The 22,011-nt window shown below is 38.5% G+C and overlaps 1 protein-coding gene and 1 long non-coding RNA gene across 7 annotated transcripts in view; one reads left to right on the top strand and one right to left on the bottom strand.

The window, feature by feature from the left end:
* Positions 1-7,273, bottom strand: part of RMDN2 (regulator of microtubule dynamics 2) — a 30,512-nt gene extending 23,239 nt beyond the window's left edge. Inside the window, exons 1-4 of one of the 5 annotated variants that reach the window (XM_087936034.1) lie at positions 7,137-7,268; positions 5,961-6,035; positions 3,274-3,733; positions 689-884 (exon numbers count right to left, since the gene is read on the bottom strand). In XM_087936034.1, the coding sequence (XP_087792160.1) occupies positions 689-884; positions 3,274-3,731 (654 nt within the window). In that variant the 5' untranslated portion in view covers positions 3,732-3,733; positions 5,961-6,035; positions 7,137-7,268. Of the gene's footprint in view, positions 1-688; positions 885-3,273; positions 3,743-5,960; positions 6,036-6,966 lie in introns of all 5 variants that reach the window. The other 4 variants (XM_087936009.1, XM_087936014.1, XM_087936025.1 and 1 more) reach the window with 4 other exon arrangements.
* LOC148127643 (uncharacterized) lies at positions 7,207-20,749 on the top strand. Of its 2 annotated transcripts, none has more exons than XR_015744097.1 (3): positions 7,207-7,328; positions 16,654-16,809; positions 18,568-20,749. It is a non-coding gene; the product is annotated as an uncharacterized LOC148127643 (long non-coding RNA). The 2 variants fall into 2 exon arrangements; XR_015744095.1 differs by lacking the exon at positions 7,207-7,328 and adding an exon at positions 7,503-7,633.
* Positions 20,750-22,011: the final 1,262 nt, after the last annotated feature.

Here is a 22,011-nt window from a genome sequence, read left to right as displayed (position 1 = left end):
GAAGCGCCGTCGAAACAAGATGGCGGCACCCAAGCTTTGCGGCCTGGTAAAAAATGATCCACGGACCGGTACCGGTTCGGGGACCGGTGGTTGGGGACCCCTGGATCAGAAGACCTCTGAGATCCCTTCCAACACAATTACTCTATATTCTATCTTCTCTCTAATTCCACAGTAAAAACCACATTGACTCTCATATAAACTACAAACTTAATGTGGGAAGAAAGCCTATGCTGGTTTGTTGGCAACCAGAAAAAGGGAAACCAAGAGAGGCGGAACTTGATAATGGATGTGGTGCAGTGGTTAGAATGTAGTATTGCAGGCAGTTCGAGTCTCACCAGGCTCACGGTTGACTCAGCCTTCCCACCTTGGTAAAATGGGGGACCCAGATTGTTGGAGGCAATATGCTGACTCTGTAAACTGCTTAGAGAGGACTATAAAGCACTGTGAAGCGGTATATAAGTCAAAGTGCTTTTGCTAAGTGCTATTTCCCATCTGCACTGAATAACCATAACCACTTATATGGGGAGCCCACCCTCAGCAAATATTTGGTAATGATAATCAAAGGGGTCATTTTTAAGTAACAGGATTTTTCCCCCTAAAACCAATCTATTCCTATGTATTCTTAAATTTTAACGTGACTAAAACTTTTAAAAGGACACCATAGAAGGTATTGAACTATCGACCGTACCTCTTCTTCTCTTTCAAGCAATAGTTTAAAGCTTTCTCTTTTCTCATGTTCCGAGCCAGCATGCATTCTGTCCACCTCCTGCAGAAGATTAGATAAGTCTATTTTTTCTTCTGGGGTCAAAGAAGATACAGAGGAATTGATCAATCCCTTTTCTTCCTCAGATTCTCCTTCAGTATCAGTATGAGCTGTCATGTAACTAAAATAGAGGAGGAGAAAATATAACCTCTTCTTGAAAACCAGCATGGTTATATTGCCGCTTGTAACGATTATAATTATTTTCTAATTAACATATCTTAAGAATGCTACAAAGTACACGATGAACATTTTCATTAATTTTGCAATATCCACAAACAGACCAATTAATTTTTTCTTAAATCAGGCACAGTTCTTTGGTTCTTTGCACAATAGGAAGTCCTTGATTTACAATGATTCATTTAGTGACCGTTCAACGTCACTGAAAAAGTGACATTACGGGTGTTTTTCAAACTTATAATCATTGTACCACTACCCATGATCAAAATTTAGACTCTTGGCAACTGGCATGCATTTATGATGGCTGTAGTCCCCGTGTGATGTGATCATCTTTTCTAATCCACTTAATTATCATGTTACTAACTTAACATCTTCAGTGATTCACTTAACAACTGTAGCAAGAAAAGTCATAAAATGAAACAAATTCACTTAACAACTGTCTAGCAATGGAAATTTTGGGCTCAATTGTGGTTTTAAGTTGAGAACTACCTGTACTGTATTATTATTTTTATTTATAAGAAACTATTCAGTAAAATTACAGTGATGTTTTTTGATATTGAAACATAAAGACAATCTGAATTTAATGAAATTCAACATCTTTTCCAATTAATATTGTACTTGCCTTCAATTTTGGTTGAAATGTTTATCTTTTTAAAAGGAAGAAAGTAATTTCTTTAAAATTACCAACTGAAAAATTCTTGAGACAATTGAATTGTAGAAAAGATACACAATGGAATTACAGGTTTTTAAAGGCAATCATTTGGAACTAACAACATTTCTGCACTGAATCAAAAATGTTCTGACATTTAAGAGGTATTAAGATTTATTATGGCAGTCAGTGTGATTTACTGAATCACAAGACCTTGAGACAAGATAAATTATCTCTTAGTTTCCAATGAAAACATTTCAATCTTTTAAAAAGCAACAACAATCAAGGTCTTGTTCTTAGCCTTGAAAAAAACTGTACTGGATATTGCAAGTTGTTGTTGCAGTTCTTAGTGTTTGTCCCACAAGATTTCATAGTCTGCTTGTTTTTGAACTGTGCTTACCTACTTCTTATAGCAAAGCTACCAATGCATGATGCAACAAGGGAGTTTGTTTTTCAGCTGGCTTACTGCAGAATCGATATTTATTACAGCTGAGAGGTAGTGACTGACCCAAGTCCACCCACTGGACTTCTATGTATGGAGAAGGACTGGTATTCTCTGCTTCTAGTCCAGCACATTAACCACTACACTACATTGGGTCTCTTAATGCAATATTTGTTGTGCCAGTAAAAGTCAAGCCATCAAATTAATAATTACAAGTTTTCAAATACTGTACTGACTTATTACAAGTTTGCGAAAGCTTTTTAAAAATTTGCTAAAGGTTGCTTTTGTCTATGAAAATTAGAACAGTCAGTATCGGGGAAAGGGAAGGATTATATTTCAACTTCTCTCTCTAGAGCTTATACATTATAAATAAAGGAGATGAAGCAGTAGTTGCATTGGTAAAGACAGCCCTTACGGGTAAACCAAGCATTTCTACTTCTTGTAGCTGGTTCAGCTTTCCTCTTTAGAGCGTGCCAGAATGCAAGCACTTTGGCCTTCCACATCAAGGAATATAAATCGGTTTATCAATTTTGAACATGTTTGATGAACATGTAAAAAAGCTAGAACAAATACATACACTTATCAGAGGATTTTAAAGATTAGTATGCAACTGAAACCAGAATTTTTTCTTTTGGGATCGAAGGACAAACATTGGGAAAAAAAAGATTATGGAAATTTGGGTTTTTTTACATAACTGCAGTGAGATTATTGTATACATGATGGTAATGGAGGTATGGTTGGTGAAGATGATGGCACTTGCTGAGATAGTCTAATTGAATTCTTAAATTAGAGAAAAGACAATACTTTACTGCTGAATGCAAACCCTTTGTAGGCCTTTTGCATGAAACAGGAAAAAAATGAACTTATGACTTATGATTTTGATGATTAGACAGGGTAGATTATAGAAAGAAGAGAGTTATGTTGTAAACATAGAGTATAATGTAAAATTGTAATTGTACTTCTAAGTGCTGCAAACAAAAGCTGGAAGTTATTTCTTTATAACTTTTTCCTTTCTTGTCTATTTTTCTTTTACTTTCTTTTCTTTTCTTCCTTTCTTGCACCTTTATCTTTCGGTTAGTTTTCTTTCTTCTTCTTACATTAATTTATATTAGTTTTTAATCTTCCTGTTAAAAAAACTTAACAAAAATTACATATAAAACGTACCTTGCTTTTAAGGGCTTTTTATCTTTTAAAAACTAAGCATTTAATCAACACAATTCCAAATGTTTTTAAAATACCCACCCGCCTTCACTTTCCGTCTCTTCAGAACTGGTGGTATCAGATACACCTGGAGCTGCTGCCTCAGTCTTTCTCTTCTTTGCAGACCTATGGGAAGGGCTGGTTCTGCGACTTTCTGTTTTTCCTTGAAGTTCATCTCGAACAAGTTCATCCAACTTTGGAATAGCTTCTTTCAGAAACGTCAATTCTCTTTTAAGTTCTTCCACACTTACCACCAAGCCATTCAATTTCTCCAGTATCTGAAGCTGTCTTCCTTGTAACAGCAAAACTGTCTTTTCTTCTTGGTGAGTTTCATATGGAAAATCTATTAAATCAAAACCGCTGGCTGAATTTGGAAATACAGGCAAATGCATACCTTTGCTGCGTTTCTGCGTCTTGAGATACCAACACAGGACAAAGGTTACTCCTGCAGCTCCTGCCATTAAGCCAAATAGTAGCCTTTTGTTTTCAAAGTGGGACATGCCTGCTGTTTCTGAAACAGTGTAAAAAAGCAAAAGAGAAACCATGGTTTAACGCTTTCAGTGAAATACCTTGGTTTTTGCAAAAAAAATAGGTAAGAGCAGGGGTGTCAAACTCAAGGCCCGTGGGCCGGATCCAGCCCATGGGGAGATTAGATCTGGCCTGGAAACAGCGTCCTGGAAACAGCGAAGGACTGGCCCATGGTGGCTCTGTGCACGTGCTCCTCCCAAGCTCTGTTTTTGCTGTCAGAGGGTTGAAGGAGGCCGTCGCAGCCAAAAATGGAGCTCGTGAGGGCCATGCATAGCCCTCCCAAGTTCCGTTTTCACTGGCAGGAGGCTATCACAATTGAAAACAGAGCTCAGGAGCCAGTTTTCACTGGTCTCCCCGACATGAGTGATGTCATGTTGCAATGCCCACTCTGGCCCCCTGAAGTCAAACACAACCCTGATGTGGCCCTCAATGAAATTGAGTTTGACATTCCTGGGCTAGAGCCTCAGGTCATTTTTTAATGTATAGGTTTTGTTAATTAAAAGGCATTTGGGCTGTTGTTTTAAAGATATACATCAAAGATTTATGCATCAAAATTTGAAGGCATTTATGATGCTTCCATAAGGGTCTGGTTTTCAATTTAACCACATTTTTAAATACAGGTAGTCCTAAACTTACAACAGTTCATTTAGTGACCATTCAAAGTTACAACGCCACTGAAAAAAGTGATTTATGACCATTTCTCACACTTACAACCGTTGCAGCATTCCCCACGATCACATGATCAAAATTTAGAAGCTTGGCAACTGACTTGTATTTATGACAGGATCATGTGATTTTACCTTTTGCGACCTTCTGACAAGCAAAATCAATGGGGAAGCCAGATTCACTTAGCAACTGTGTCACTAATTTAACAATTGAAGTGATTCACTTAACAACTGTGGCAATAAAATGGGAGCAAAGTTCATTTAACAGATATCTCACTTAATAGAAATTTTGGACCCAATTGTGGTTATAACTCAAGGACTACCTTATCTAGCTGATTTGAAATGAGGTTCTAATATCTAATCTATCTGAACCCTAATTTTATTCTATTCTACATAGCAAAGGATTGTATATGTTTCTTTGAAGAGTAAGCCATAATTTTTTCAACTTCAAAAGGTAAAGACTGTAAATATTCAAGATAATCTGAAGCCACAACTGAATGATTAATACATTTAATTTTGTGCTGAATGATATACAATTTTAGTAGTCCTCTATGTCTCTGTTAGGAGGTTTTGGTCAGTAGTTGAATATAAAGCTATTCAACAGAACAGGCAGAAATTAAGGTAGTTTTATTAATCTATCCAACGCAATATTGAAAACTAAAAGTCAGTTTCAATCAATTTCCTATATATGATAAACTGACTAACTGTAACCTAGAAAGTTCAAGAAAATTCTATGTATAGTTTATAGCCCAGGGGTCTTTCTCTACCACTGAAGTAACATGCTGTCTGTCCACTCAGTTTTGATGTGGCACAAAATAATCCCAACACAAAAATTGTCCTCTCCAGTGACCATCAGGCTCTTTGCTCTTTATTTGGAGTCATAACCACTTATTATGCCACTCATAATAAGCAAAATATTGGTGTTTGCTTTGGCTCCACTTTCACCTTCAGGAGGTGACACGCCAACAAGTAAAAACATCCCCCAAAGAGGCATTGCAGCAGGAATGGCAAGGGCCTCCCTTCTGGATACTGCTCAGACAATTGTAGACTAGTTTGTCTACTGTTCCTCCCACAGCCCAATTTCTCAAGTTTAAATATGTGATATACAGAAATGGGACACAAGGCAGAAATAGCCCAAATTAGGTGTGAGTCAGATTCTTCTCAACTAAAAAGTGAGTAGCTATTGGATAACCAAGTGTCTTGTCTGAAAGGTGCTTTTTTCTTTTTCTTCAATAGACAGAGGGATGGGGTTTTTCCTTGAGGAAAAAAACAGTCCAGTTGACTTTTGAAGAAGAAAAAAAAGCACCTTTGACTTAGATGACTGAGAATCTCCTCAGACAACCAAGTGTTTTATTGGTGGAAGTAGACGATGTAGAAATAACAAACGCTGGGAAATAAATAGTTGCAATGTAACATGTGCTAGCACGCTGCATCCAAAGTGTTTATAACAGAACTGATCACATCTACAATAGATCAATTTGGCTTTGGCCCTTTGCTAAATATCAAGCTGGTATCACCAATTCAGATTTTATATACCTTGGAGCAGTAGTAGGACAGGTTTGACTTAATACAAATCTTCACGTCAACAGACGGATTTAAAGGAGAGGATATCTACAAATGTCCATTAAATCAAAGCCAAATGTTGTTAGTCAATGTGTAAAAACAGATTTGTTCTTACAAAGCCAATCACATTGAACTTTGATACATCAAGGCTTCACTGAAACTTAAAATCAATGCAAAGGTGGTAGGACAAGACTGTTTAAATTATTGGTCTGGAATGAGAAGAGGGAAGTGTGACAGAGTAAAGGATGAAGGCTGATATATTCATACTCTGACTGCATTGTATTAACATGCATATAGAGTAGGGCCTACATTGAAGTAATAACATCCTATTTCGTAAATGGGATTGGCAGCCACCTTGCAAATTATTTTGTAATCCTAGAAATTCTTCTGGCCTGTGAGTAAACAATTCATACTGTCGAAACTATCCAGCTCGTTTTCCCTACACTGCTAAAGACTTGGTTAGCCTGCTTCAGGATAAAACATTCATTAGATTTTTAAAATGTCTCTTAAAAGCAGATACTAACTAGTTAAATCTCACACTCTATATGATAGCAAGTAATTCGAAAATCAGTTTCAGATAAGAGCATCCAAGGTCATAATTTCTGTTGGATCAAATAATCTAATGACACCTAAAAGGCTAACCTCAGAACTAAACTAAATTCAGGAGAAGTTATTTCTAATAAGTCCTGCCTATGATTGTTTTGTAGGACATTTATTACAACAGAGCAAAAGTTTTGGAGAGCTCGTCTACCTCTGACCTTTGACTTAACAATAATATTCATTTCTAGGGTGCCTAAAACTCTATAATTGTGTTCTCTCCCCAGCAAGTGTGTCTAACTGTGCTGTCCCCCATGCTTTAGGTGACTTGGCAAGCTGCAGTTGTTGACTTTCTTGTAACCGAAACAACCACGCATGACCCGAACATCTATGCATGCTCATTGTGGACATACAATCACAAGAAGCAGTAAAGGTATCCAACCCAGGCAGCCTGAACTGAGCAGAGAGCGCCTAGGCGCAAATTACGCGAGGCTCTAGCGCTGTCGAGGAGGAAACAACGGGTCCCCGCACCCGCTTTCCGAGCACCTCTTCTCCTTCAGCCAGCCCCGTTTTCTCCTGCGAAGGACGCAGACACGCTCAGTTTCCACTCACCAGGCGCTCCGATCCGGCTTGCCGTTGCTACTTGCGCTCCCGCCGCCGCCTCCTCCTCCTCCTCCTTCCCCGCTTGCGCACCTGAGCCTGCGGAGAGACGGCGGCTGCGGCGGCGGCGGAGAAACGCTCAAGGGCCGCCCACACAGTTTGAGACCCGGATACGAATGGGCGGGCGGCGGACAGCGCTCCCGGGTAAGCGCCGCTTCTTAGTTGTTCGCCAGATGGTCGGACGGCTGCTCCCATCATCCCCTGCCAGCGCCGCTTGTGGGGCGGTGGAAGTTGACCTCGAGGACGGCTTTTCATGGAGCTGGGAGGACTTCCGGGGTCCTCTCTCTGGGATGGAGACCGTGTTAATCTCCGGGAGTGCTCCCAACGCCAACGCCGCCGTGGATACGGCGGGCTGAGCCAATTTGGCAGGTTTTCTCCTCCGCTATTTGGCAGGTCTCGGATGCCTGATACCGGCGGAAACTATTAGTATGCCCACTTACCCGTACCGAGTATGAGATTTAACTAACATCAGCATTGAATGTAGTAGGAATAAATAACTGGGTTGTTTTGTTTGGGGGAAAATCTGAAGTGCATTTCACAAGTGAATGCGTTTTGTCTCCAAACACCAGAAAGTAATTTTGTTTATGCCAGCGATACAAATGCTAGTTGAAAATTATCTTTGGAAAAAGACCTTTCATGACTATTTACTTGAAATAAATATGTATTATGCACACAGAAGAGCCAGGATACTTTTTAATATGTAAACTGGTACGGAAAGAAACCCAAATCTTTAACTTGTGTTAAATTGTGTTATGCAATTGCACAGTTGCCAAAGACTGTCAATCAATTTGCAGTAAATCCTTTAAATTACATTCTAAATAGCAATTTAAACTCTAAAATAATTTTGATATTTTATTTGTTATTGTAACATATTGTGTTGAGTGATAGACAAACATAGAAACTTGCTTGTTTGGGGAAACCAGACCCAGATTCTTAGTTGTGGAATAATAAAACTCATTAAGGGACTATAGATTGCTCTAGATTAGTTTGTCAGTTATGAGGGGGAAATGGTAGCAAAAGGAACCATATAAAATGCCTTGAATTTTTAGAGGACAAAAAATATAGTCAAGGAATATATCCATGACTAGTCATATGAGTCCAGTCACCTGTGCAGGGCAGGCATCCGAATGATGGCTTTCCAGCTTCTGGAGAACTCATCCAGTATAGGAGAACACATAATTAATTCAACTTGCTTTGTAGAGACATTTATTTGCTTATTTATTTATTTATTTAGTCGCTAATGGTGGAGCCTGCAGGAAAGGTTCACTTTGACTCTTCTAGACTTTTGCATCTGGTGGAGGGAATTTCTCCTTCGTCACAGCCTTAACTCTGCCTCCTGGCATTTCTTCTCAGCTTCACCTCAGGCCAAGAAGCAACTTTTTCTTTTCACTTGCATTCAATAAAAAGATACATAAAGAAAAAAAAAAGGAAGGAAGCTACATGGCAGAAGTGGCATTCTTTTCCTACGATTCTAGAGTCATGCAAAGTAACAAATGGTTCTGCAAAGAGTCCTTGCGTGTGGGATAAGAAGAGGCCAGTGGGAGCCATGATCAGGTGATGCCACATGGGAAACACAACCATGTGATACTTTTCTTTATTACCTACCAGAGATAAATGCACTTGGCATGCCGTGACTTATTCCAAAAGACTCTCTATCCCAACTCCCTGCCCCTGGAAGGAAGCCAAAGAGCAGCCAAAACCTCCCCCACCTTCATACTGACATATAAAGTAACCTCATCTCCCTCCTTTGTACCTTTAGGATGGACAGTTATTAGAAGTAAGAGGACCAGCTCTGGTTAGAATGAGAAAATGCCTAGCTAAATTGTTTTGACATAGCAAAATGTTACACGACCCCTGAGTTCCAAGGCCTTTTCTTCAAAGATGGGGGCACATTGGATCTGTAGAGGGAGTTCCTTAAACAAGATTCTGGAGAAGATTGAAGGCACCAGGCCACAAAACGTTTTGGAATTTCCCATTTCTTTCCTGCTCCATCTTCTTTGGAATATTCCAGTTGATGTTCTTGGCAGAAAGAAAGAAATTTTGAGAAGGAACATACAAAAGCAGTGGGGAGGAAATCTTATCAGAGGAGTTATCTCAACCATGTTCTTGAAGTCCATGGTGCTACCCATGCCTTGCTGAAGTAAACAAAAACAGGAGATACAATGTCTCAAAGAAGAATGGGACCAGGAGAGTCATTCTGAATCTCAAGCCCCTGAACAAATTCATCAGACTACAATCTTTTATGGAAACTCCGCGATCACAACATAGGCTATCATACCAAACAACTTTATAGCCTCATTTGACCCGTCAATGTTACGCTTGCATATCCCCATCATATCCTCATCAGACAGGCATACCATCTATTCTGCAGTTTTGTATATGAAGAAATACTTTTATTTTAGAGGTTTGGTACTCAAATTATTAAAGACGCCTGAGGATTCAGGTATTCCATATTTGTGCCAATTTTGATCATTTCATCGTCATAGCTTCCCAAACAGAGAAAGCAACCAAGCCATCGCCAAGTTGCCTTTGTCAAATCACAGCCTCCAAATTGCCACAGGACAACTCCACACAGCCAACTCACTGCAGGAACAACTCGCCACAGGTAAGCTGAAGAGAGAGCCAGGCGGGTGGGTGGGCAGACAGGCAGAGTGCAGTGTGTTGGAATGGGTGGCAGGGAGGCAACAACAGCTGGGACTTCTCATTTTCACACACCCTGCCACTGCGGCGGCCATGCTGGGCTCCAAGCTTGACACAATGCATCAGTAAGAGCAGCTCTGAACATGGCACAGATACCAATCCATGCTGGGCTTGGCACTGCCACCAATACCACCAAGCCAGGCTCAGAGCCGAGCAGCACCAGCGGTGGGACATGTGAAAATGGGAAGCCCCTGGCCCCCACTGCCTTCCTGCCACCTGTCCCGACATACTCTGTGCTCTGCCCACCCGCTAGCTTGCCCAGCTCTTTCTCCAGTCACCCATGGTGAATTATCCCTACAACAAATTGGCCATGTGGTCCTGAGGCGAGTTGGCACTTGTGAGTTGAAAGAAGCGACATCCCTACATTAAGCATTTTCTCAGTGAAACCAGTATTTTCCCCCTCATAAACACATACTAGAGCCTCTGTGGCGCAGTGGTTAGAGTGCAGTACTGCAAGCTACTTCTGCAGCCAGCTGCCCACAGTTTGGCAGTTCAAATCCCACCAGGCTCAAGGTTGACTCAGCCTTCCATCCTTCTGAGGTGGGTAAAATGAGGACCCAGATTGTTGACTCTGGCAATATGCTGACTGTGAACCGCTTAGAGAGGGCTGTAAAGCACTATAAAGTGGTATATAAGTCTAAGTGCTATTGCTATACTAGCCTACATAAATTCCATTCAGTTTTTCAGAGCTTTAAATACTGTTACATTTGAAACCATTAAGCAGATTGTGATCGCTACTAAAATTGATGCCTTCAGCTCATTGAGAAAGGGAACTGGGAGCTGTCTTGATGAGAGATCAGTGGTGTATGCCACCAAGATATGGGATTCTGAGACCAGCCACTTATTTCATACCAAAAATCATTCAAGGATTTATAAATGACAGGAGATAATCTTATCAGATTTTTGTTTTTCATGGAATGCAATTGGAAGAAATGATTTGCGCAAGAGTTTATCTTGTGCACATTCTAGGAGACCAGAAGGCTAAGCACATATTTGTGTCCTACAAGACAGGGAGTGCTGAGAGTTGAATTATCTACCCTCCATAAACAAATGGGACAGGAAATACATAGCACAGCAATCATTTATTCTGGCTATAATTTATGTGTTCCGGGTGGCATCACAGCTCATTCCTTCACATCCTCTTTATGTCATTGATAGACATCTGTAGACTTGGGTGGAGATGACAACAATTTTTAAATATTACCAGGAAATAAATTACAAATAAATTCACTCTAGTAGAAGCAGCCAACCACTTAGTGCTGCAGATGGCACTGTAACTTTAATTGCAGCCCTAGAATGGGAATATGGTGTATCACTGTCCCATTAGCTCCATCATCAGTAATCAAGAACAGCATGAGGAATCCAAACCAGAGAGAAAGGACTATAATAAAAAGCACATGCAATCCAATTGTTTAATATTGTTATTTCATTGATCAGCTAGTTATGGATGTATTTTTCGATGTTGTTGGAAGTATATTTTTTCCATATGTAAAGATGTTATAGGTTTTGCCTTCAGCTGAGGTTAATGTACACACAACTGAGGAAGGAGGAATTTCCTCTACCAGATGTTAAAGTTCAAGCTCTGCCTTTGACTAGAAAAGGTGGAGTTAACCTTTTCCTGTTCTTCCAGATTGGCTTCTTGTGTTAAGTGTAATGGTCTGTTCCCATATACTCCTGTAATTAAATCAAATTCTTCCTGACCCTGATTTTCTTCTACGTGTCATCACTTCAGATACTTGAACAATGCTATCATAGCTCCACTCAATCTTCTGTTCTCAAAGTTGAAACATGTGCATTTCCCTCAATTTCTCTTTCGTTTTGTTCTCATCTTCTGGCAATCTTTGAATTGGTAAGTCACCATTTTTGTAGAGAAGTGCGGGGAAAGTATTGAGGTTTGCAAGATTCTGTTACTGTAACCTTACAATAAAAGTACAGGTAATCCTCAACTTATGACCACAGTTGAGCTCAAAATTTACATGCTAAATATATTGTTAAGTGAGTTTTGCCCCATTTTACGACCTCTCTTGCCACGGTTGTTAAGTGAATCACTGCAGTTATTAAGTTAGTAAGAAGACTGTTAAGTGAATCCGGCTTCCCCATAGAGTTTGCTTTTCAGAAGGTTGCAAAAAGTGATCACATGACTTTTGGACACGGCAACGGTCATAAATGTGAACCAGTCCCCAAGCATCTGAAGTTTGATCAAGTGACAATGGGGTTGCTGCAAAGGTAACTGTGAAAAACTGTCATAAGTCACTTTTTAAAATGCCGTTGTCACTAAACAAACTGTGGTAAGTTGAGGACTACCTGTAGTAATCTTAGCGTGCATTAACTTTAGCTTCTTAGTTTGGTCTACCTTGAGGGGCTGATATCGGTCTTGTAAGTTTGAATATGCTTTCGTCCTCCCTTTATCTTAATGAGAACTAGGAAGGCCCTGCCTGAGTCGCTTTCTCAAATTACATTCTGCTCCAGACTCAAGATTTCTTTTATCTGAAAAGTATATCTTGGTAGCATACTCTTCCTCCTATTCCTCAAGATTATTTCTTCAGTCCATTACAGAATTATTCCTGAAGTGGTATCCTTCTCAAAATGACATGTCTACAGCTGAGAAACAGCTCAAAATCTGAATCAGTATAGAATAGAGTAGAATCATTACTTCCTCTGATAAAGATTAGTACCAGGTTATCTGTGTGTGACTTACAAAAAGTGCACTAATACTAAAAAATAGTGTTCTTTTTTATTTGAAGTATATTGGTTTCTCCTAGTTGCCAATAAAATGGAAGATTGAGTTCTTTTAAAACAAGCTCTGAATTACCCTTTGCTAAAAGATCAGTATAATGTGCTGAGCAAAGTATTTTACTGTGTCCACATGGGGGCATCCGTGCTGCATTTTTTAAGGACATTACTTTTTTTTGTTGTTGTTCTCATAGTTTATTGAGCTTGCCTCTTGTGCCCTCTTTGGCTCCATTATGAGTTCTTAGTAAAACTTTTCCTAATGGGTGGTATTGAGAAACACTTCTCAAATGAATTCATTTTCAATGGGCCCTTTCATTAGCCATGGTTTCCAGCGTCATCCTATACTATATCTCCCATGTTTTATTGGCTTGAATACTTCCAAGCAGGAAATCTACTTGGCTATAGTATTAATGTGATTAAGCTTCCACCAACTAAATGGAGGAATGAAAGCTAGGTAGGCCAATGGATACTGCATTAATGGAATATCTCTCTCTCACACACACACATGTTCTTAATTGGAATTTGCCTTATCAGATGTTCAGTTGATATCAGATTGTTATGATTTTTAGTTGTTATCTTCTGGGACACATGAGGAAAATGAATTGTAGGGGAGCAGGAAAAAATATGTGCTGAGGGATAGATACTTGGATATAGACAATCTGCTATTCCAAACAAAGGAAATTAAAAGATATCTATGGCCTTAAAACTTGACTTGGCTCCTATTACAGTAGTTTTCTATGAAGGATAGTTTTACTGTTTTTTAAAAAAAAAATTAGTGGGAAAATATTCTCTTAGCATACTTCCTCTCTAATTCTAGATAAAGCTATCCAATTTTACTAGTAGAGGCCTCTCTACTAGTTTACTTTTTCTCTTCTCCCTGTCAAAAGGCCAAAGGGACCTGGCTATAACCTGTGCTTTCCACAAGCTGACACATATTCCTATTATGTAATAGAAAGAAAAGAAAAATATGTGATTGACAGCCACAAGAAGAAGAACAGCAGAGTTCTCTCTCTTTTTTTCAGCCAAATACCACAAGCAGCCCGTGCTTTGTAATTTTAGTTTATTGCTCATTCCTGCCCTTTTCTCTTGCTTCCCCATAATTAAACACTGTTGGAACATTGCTCTGAATCATATATTCAATAGAATAGCCAGAGTCAATTAGCTACATATTTTGAACATAAAAAGTGGGGATCATAAGTATTGCACATGATAGCTCTTTGAAGATTGTGTTGGAAAGGTGTACATCTGTTCTGAATTGAAAGCTAAATCTGGAAAATCTGCCCTCCCTGGAGGTCTATAATGGTTAAATGGCACCCCATTGCTAGAATTCTTTGCTGTTACAGTAATCTTTCTCCTTTTTTGAGACCTGCTTCACTAGAATTAAATAGATAGAACTATAACCCTGTGAACTACTAGAAGTAAGTACCTCTGCAATCTAGAGGAGTTTTTTTTTTTAAATAGATGTATATGTCATCGATTTTAAAATTAAGGATGAGCAAGTTGCTTCTCCAAATGGCTATGAACTTCATTTCTTCTGAGAGCCAATTACATAGCATAGTCCATGGAGAGTTCATTATAGTTTACTGCTATAATTTAAATGCATCCCTGCAGTAGGAAAGCCTTTGTCAAAGTGGTCTCTCCCCAACCTTGACTTAGCTTGAAGCGATCTAATGTTTGCTGGCCCCATTGTCTATTTTACCAGCTCTCCATTACATCTATTCCTGATTGGTGAGTGGTGCCACTCTTCATAAGCAAAGTATTAGTGCTCTCTCCCCTCTCTCTCTCCCTCCCCCTCCCTCCCGTGTGTGTGTGTGTGTGTGTGTGTGTGTGTGTGTGTGTGTTATTCAGCTTTGTTTGGGTATTTTCCCCGTCATTATAGTTGTGCTTTTAAAGTTGTAGCAACGTTTCGGGAGAATCTCATCTGCCATCATCAGGCTTCTGTATTGTGTTCAGACGAACAGAGGAACACAATACAGAAGTCTGATGATGGCAGATGAGATTCTGCCAAAACGTTGCTACAACTTTAAAAGCACAACTATAATGATGTGGGAAAATACCTGAACAAAGCTGATTACCATACATGTAAGTACCCGTGAAAACTTGAGAATATATATATTCTAGTGGAGGGGGTGACTTGATTGGTTGGGGGCTTGGCGGTGTTCTGATTGGGTGGGGATGTATTCTCATTGGTTGGGGGTTTGGCTGTGTTCTGATTGGTTGGGGAGTTGGCTGTGTTCTGATTGGGGGGTTGGCTGTGTTCTGATTGGCTGGGGGGGTGTTCTGTTCAGGTGGGGGCTTGGTTGTGCTCAGGTTAGTCTTCGTTGCCAGGGGATTTGAGCTGGTGAGCTGTGATCCTGCTGTTTGGCTTCGCATTCGTGGTCATTCCGCATCTTCATGGTGGGCGTTAGTTCGCTTCATGTATGGATCGGAGGGGTTTGAAGTGGATAGTGATGCAGCTGCAGTGCAGCTTCTGGTTCATGGTCGTGTCTCATCTTCTGTGTGGGTGTGAATCTGCTTTCTACGTGGAAGTGTGGTGGTAGCATGTTGTGTGGCCCTCGTGGGTGTGGGTCTGGTGTCATTCTTCATGTTAGGTACTTGTCTGTTCATGAGGGCAGGTTTCCAAATGGCTGGTAGGCCTTCCTTTTAACTAGCAGTTAAAAGGAAGAAGCAGCTGCAAGCTCACATTACTCTGAGAAGCACAGAGCCGAAGACACAAGCCTGAAGATGATGAATGAGACTTCATCGAAACGTTGCCTAGATACTTCCAATCTTACGTGGGAAAAAAACCGAATAACCAAAGATCCACATACAAATACCTGCGAGAACCTCAGAATATATATATATATATCTTATACCAATGTAGTATTCCTCTAAGTGTAAGTATTCCTCTAAGTGTAATAAGTGTATTCCTAAGTATTCCTCTAAGTGTAATATTCAGGGAATATTCAAGGAATGATATATCAATATCTTATACCAATTTCCTCTAAGTGCAATAGTAATTGTAAACTTAATGTTCTTATTCCATTGAAGTTCCCAGTGATGCATATTGCATTTAAATGCTTCATCTATTTCTTTGACTTGTTCGGTTTCTGAATTATCCTCCATCAGCAATTTATAAAGAAGGCCCAACAGATGCTCTGACTTACATGTTAAAAGATTCTCAGATTGAGTCAAATCTGTAAGTGTTTCATAATTCTTTTAACCCTACACTACTTTTACAAAGATAAAAAGATAGGAGCAACTCAGGTGGACTAAGCCATTGTGAAGCAAGTCTCAAAAGATGTTATCCATGTCTTATTTTTAATCGCCTTGCAATCTAAATGTATTATACCATCTCTTAGAGAACTTCATTATGCTTCTCTTCATAAAAAATAAGCATTTAAGAGTGAAGCAAAACAATGTAAATTTCTTGTATTTATCCCAGATACTCAATACTTACCATTGCATGAAATCTTATAAAGTGTTTGATTCTGTTTCTTAGTGTTGTTAATATGCTCAATAAGAGGTTGTTCCAAACCTCTGTAGTCCTAGCAAACTCTTAGGGATCTATCAATACTATTGTGGTTGGACATATAACAGAATCTCTGAAGAAGACTGCAAATTTCAACAAGCTCAAAACAGAGGACAGCGTCTATGCTGTCTTCAAGAACATTTCATTAACTTATCTTAGGTATCTTGGCCTGAAACTATTGAAACTTTTATAGACCCTGTTGTTTTTGTAGTTTATAGATATTACTCAGCTACTCTACACAATCTCCCTTTTATTTCATGTCTTGTTGCAATATGTTTCCAACAAACAGATGCCTATCTTCCCCTGACTTTTCCAGTGCGCAGGCAACATGATTTTCCTTCTCCACCAAATATGGATACAAACCTGAAATTGTAGATCTAAATCTCAGAGTTCACCAAAATATTTGGATTCTGGGCTTTGGGGCAGAGCCATCTCTAGTATCATAAATACATTCTGCATTAATTTTCTGAAGATTATTTTTTTCAGAAATGTCCCATCTTTTTCCTTGTTCTCTTTTTTAATCAGACAAATGCAAATGAAAAACCAAGCTGACAATTCCAGTATAAAGCTGTTACTGGATTTGGAAAGATAGCTTAGCCGGCCTCACATGGTCACTTTCTCCTGGATTTCTTGGCCCAACAAAGCAATCAACAAGGCTACCCTTTGACAGCCAGAAAAAAGGTAATATCTTGAACTGTGTTTCAATAATCTCAAAAGGGAGATGTGATGGTCATAATGGCATTTATGACAATTTAGCCTTCTGCCCTTTGAGGGGAAGGGGACAGCTTAATCTCTGGCTTCTTTCTGAGGTCAGTGCATGCCACAACTACCAGTAAGAACAGACAAAGCTATCTAATAAGAATGAGTGGTACTTCAGCTCTGAAGACAACAATGTTCCTCTAAACGTTTGGATATCTGAAAGACTTTAACCCAGTATGTCTTTTTCTGGGGATTGCACGACTGCTTTCTGCAGCTCTGGAATAATTATGGAAAATGACGCATTTAATGTAAGAAGTTGTAATGTGTGAGCACTCACGTGTTTACATGCTCTTCTAAACTCTTTTTTGAACCTTTGTCTCCAAAACTTAATATAGCTATGCTAACGTAACCCTTTGCAAGAAATTGTATGGCTCTGAATTTCCATTGAAACTAAATAAGAGAGATAATATAGATTTTTAGTATGTCATTATTTTCTTTCAGAATTTATTTTGAATTTCCAGTCTAGTTTGAGCCTTAGATTTTCCAAATGCCTCTCCATCCAGGAAATTGTCAAGTTTAGTTTTTTTAGATTATCCCAAGGTGCTTTAGTGCTGCTAAAAACAACCGTTCTTCCCAACAGCAACTCTGGTATTTGGTGGAACTGAAGACAAAAAGTGAAACAGAAAAAATATTAGATGCTAATTCTAATATGTTTGCAATCGAATTCCTGTTGTTTTAAAAGGACAAGTTCAATGTTTAACTTGTATAGTATTAATGCATGCAATTGTGTTGAAATCATCTCTATTATCATTGAATCAAACATCTGGCTTTATCATAACAACTATGCATTAAAAACATAGTTATTAGTTTTAAGAAAGTATTCACATTACAGAGCAAAGTATGCACTGAAAAATCATGTTAGAAGAGAGAAAAATATCTTTTGCGTTTCCTTTTTATATTGATAGATCAACCCATCTGAATGTTATTAGGCACCATTCTACAGGATTCTTCTTTGCTCCATGGTCCCACTTGTAATAGTAATAGCACTTAGACTTATAGACTGCTTCACAGTGCTTTACAGCCTTCTCTAAGCAGTTTACAGAGTCAGCATATTGCCCCCAACAATCTGGGTCCTCATTTTACCAACCTCAGAAGGACTTCTGCCATACTCAAATAGCAGAAAAATATGTGTTGTGATGAATCTTAAGAGGATATATAATTAAAAATATTTGTAATGTTGGACATAGAGCTGTAAATCAGTCAAACCTCAGCATTTAAAATACATGTTTATGGCCAACAACAGTCTGACCAGCCTAAACTTGTTGAAATATTTTAATCACAAATGAGGCCTTTTAGCAGATTAGGTAAAGTCAGTTTAAACAGTTCTTCATTAAGATAAGACTTGCCCTATAGAAAAATTGTTTAAAACTCTGGTAAATATTATGATTTAAGATTTTCCAGAAAAATAATTCCTCTGTCTATTTAACAGAGTCAACCAATAACAATTTGTCAAGAGATTGAAACAACAATATTGTAGTTCAGAATATATTTTATCCTCCCAGAAGTGATTCTGTGGCTGAAATATATAGCACATTTTGTCTTATTGAGTAAAATGTGATTTAAAACCCCTTTTGCCCCTTTGAAACTTTAAAATTATTACATTTACTTTCCTATGTTTATTTTTTTTCTTCTATAAGGTTATTATTAATAATAACCCGTTTATTTCCATTCATTTTCTAGATCCCCAAACAATGCTTTGTTCATATTCATTTTATATGAAGAGTCTCCTGTAATTATGACAAAAGAAGAAGTGTAGACAACCACTACAACATTCAGAACATCTCCAAGAGATGGTTATCCCATCTTCCTTTAGAAGAATGAACTGGAAAGAGGTCTTGCAGAAAGAGGTCTTAAAGATACTAGGGTGCCAAGCCATTGCTGTCTTTCATCACTTAGATATGGATTTCAGCAGGTTTATTGATGAAAATCTTTAAAGGCAGTCTATCATCAATCTCGACTCACAGGTTTCTTTTGACTAAAGAGATCTGCAGCTGGCAAATTTGAAAATCAAAGGAAGCAACAGAAAAAGGAGGGATGAGATGATCAGGATGGCATTAGCTCTGCTGCTTTCATTTAGCGGGCATCCAGATTCTTGCTGTCAAGATATGGTAGCTGTCAGTATGGACCTTGGAGGATGATTTAATTAATCCTGATAATCTTCTGGACTTCTCTTCACTGTGTTCAATTGTACTGAACAACCAAGATAAAGCTTTTCAATTGTTTGCTACCTAGAGATAAAGAAAACAAATAGTGCAAATCTCTTGGAATATTTTACTGTAAATTTGTCTGCTCCCAAGCTTGGGGAATACTGTGTAGATCTGATATTAAAATCATCCAGTTTTAGTGTAACATGTTCATCAGTGTTTTTACACCTATAGCAGAGGTGGTATTCAGCAGGTTCTGAGCAGTTCTGGAGAACCAGTAGCGGAAATTTTGAGTGGTTCGGAGAACTGGCAAATACCACCTCTGACTGGAGATTTTACAATATCCTTCCCCTGCCATGCTCACCAAGCCACGCCCACAGAACTTGTAGTAAAAAAAATTGAATCCCACCACTGACCTATAGGACTTTATTTTTATTCTTTGCCATTATTCTTTGTTCTAGAACATGGGTGTCAAACTCACAGCATCACGTTGCTGTCAAGTGACGTATCACTACGTTTTCCCCTTCGCGGAAATGGGGTAAGCGTGGCCTGTGCATGACACATCTGGCCTGCAGGCCACCAGTTTGACACCCTGTTCTAGAACAATATGTTAGTCACTATGATAATGAGCAGAATCCATGCACTCTTTTCTTTCAAACCTGCATAATTCTAGTAAAACTATTTTTCACTCTGGAAAAGTAGATTTTATGCCATTCTCCATCAGGAGCTATAATCAGTAGAAGAGGGGAACAAAACAGAAAATTAGTTTGAAACTCTGATTTTGGATGAATGACTAGATTTGGCCAGGTAAATCCATCTTTCTTCAGAGGGCTCCGATTCTGAAAAATCTTTATTGTCATCAAGCCCATGCACACTATGGAGAGTCACAGTATTGTAGATATCTTTTTAAAAAAAATCTAATAAATGAATATGCTTTTGAACATCTGTACTATTACAGATAGTACAGTGTGTATCAAGTTGTTTTCAACTTGTAACAGCCACATAGATCAGGGATGCCAAAATGGTGGCCTGCAGGCCAGATGTGTCACATGCAGGCCACACCTACCCCAGCACCGCAAATGGGGAAAATGTCATAAAACGTCACATGATGGCAACGTAACACAGTGAGTTTGACACCTGTGACATAGATAAATCTTCTCCATGACCATCTGTCTCTAACCTGGCCTCTCAGGTCTTCCAATGATGACTCATCGCCACTGTAATTTATTCTCTTAACTGCTGGTGGCCCTCTTCTTTCCTTTCCTGCCACCTTTCCCAGCATTTAAGCTTTTTCAGAGAGCTACGTTTTTGAATAAAATGTCTGAAGTAGAATAATTTGAGTCTGGTTATTTGTGTCTCGAGAACTCTAGGTTGATTTGTTCAAGGATCTGTTGGTTTGCTTCCTTGACTATCCACAGTATTCCCAGCAGTCTTCTCCAACACTGAAGTTCTAAAGTGTTGGTATTTTCTCTATCCTGTTTTTCAAAGTCCACATATTGCTTCCATAGCATGTCACAAGGAATACTGTAGTTTGCACAGCTCAGATCTTTGCATGTGTAGTCACATGACAGCATTTTAATATTTTTTCCAAGGCTTTCATGGCTGCCCTATCAAGTGCTAGTCTGCAGTGTATTTCCCAAATGCTTGTTTTTTTAACTGTTGATCTGGATTCTGATTTATATATGCATAATTTCAGGAAATACACTCTGTTTTGTCAATTCGTTGAGCTTTGGCTTTCATTTATTTGAACAGTTTCAATTTAATTCTATGCAAAACTTTCAGAAAGACGCAGAATATACTGCAGCTCATTATTCCCCTCCTGTATTTCCATTTATATTCACTTTGTTCTGCTAGTATGATTTTCACAGACCGTAGATAATCACAGGTTTGCTTTCCAGAAACAAAAATAGTTTGGGATGATGTTTTTAAATGTTGACTGTCATGCATATATGAAACCAAGGAGCCACACCTCATCATAGATTTAACTATATATAATTATGATTTTCAGAATTTTGCACAAAATGAAACTATCCGGAACTATTGAATTGTTTAATTTGCCGATATTCAGTTATTCATCTATCTACAGAGTCCAGGGAATAGATTTATTGGGCAATGTTCCATTTAGATTTATGATTTCTGTTTATAAAAAGTTATTAACTATGATCTTAAAACCAAACTGACAAATAATTGAAGTCACACTGCTAAGACTTTTTTATTTTTTGCCAGATTAGTTTTATACCTAATTCTGGATGTGCAGCAGTTTTGGAAACTGTATAGAGTACCCTGCTTTTTGGAATTTAATTTTTTTCACCTTAATACAAATATTTCTGAGAAATGGTTGGTTAAGGACATTTCCTGGACATTGATTGTTAACATTTTATTATTAGGATCTAATTTTCATACTAATTTTCATCCAGTGGTCAACCTGGAATCCATAGGTTTTTATACTACTGTCCAGTGAATTATCAGGAATTTCAAAGAGTTTGCCTCCTGTTATCAATAATTTTTCTCCCTAAAGGGTTTATTATAAAAGCTTCCTAATATGAATTTAGATGACTTAATCCAGATGACTGAATCAGATTTTATTTACTATAATTCTCCAGATTTTCTTTATGAGCGCTATGAGGTCTGAAAGGGAACGATTGGTAGGTTACAACTATTTTGGCCAGCTAATATGGCCAAAAGATGCATAGATGGGCCAAGATAATTCCTCTGGTCAAAGGGGCCAAGAGAATATGGATCCTTTATGTATATTAAAAGTTGAGTTAGCAACTTAAAACACAGTTTTGCTTCTCCAGAAAATCCTATAAGTACAGAATTTTGTTGAACTAGGGTGAACCCTCATCTTGCTGAGATCTGTGTGTCTGTGTGTAAATAAATCTTATACCACAGAAATATATGTGAAAGCTGAATGCATATGTCTCACCACTCCAAAGTAGAATTGGAATCACTGTAAGTTTGTTATAAGTACTACATAACT

This window comes from Pseudonaja textilis, chromosome 1 (assembly GCF_049901715.1).
Source record: "Pseudonaja textilis isolate UNSWEBS1 chromosome 1, rPseTex1.2, whole genome shotgun sequence".
Taxonomy (NCBI): Eukaryota; Metazoa; Chordata; class Lepidosauria; order Squamata; family Elapidae; genus Pseudonaja; species Pseudonaja textilis.
This window is presented reverse-complemented; position numbering and strand designations above follow the sequence as displayed.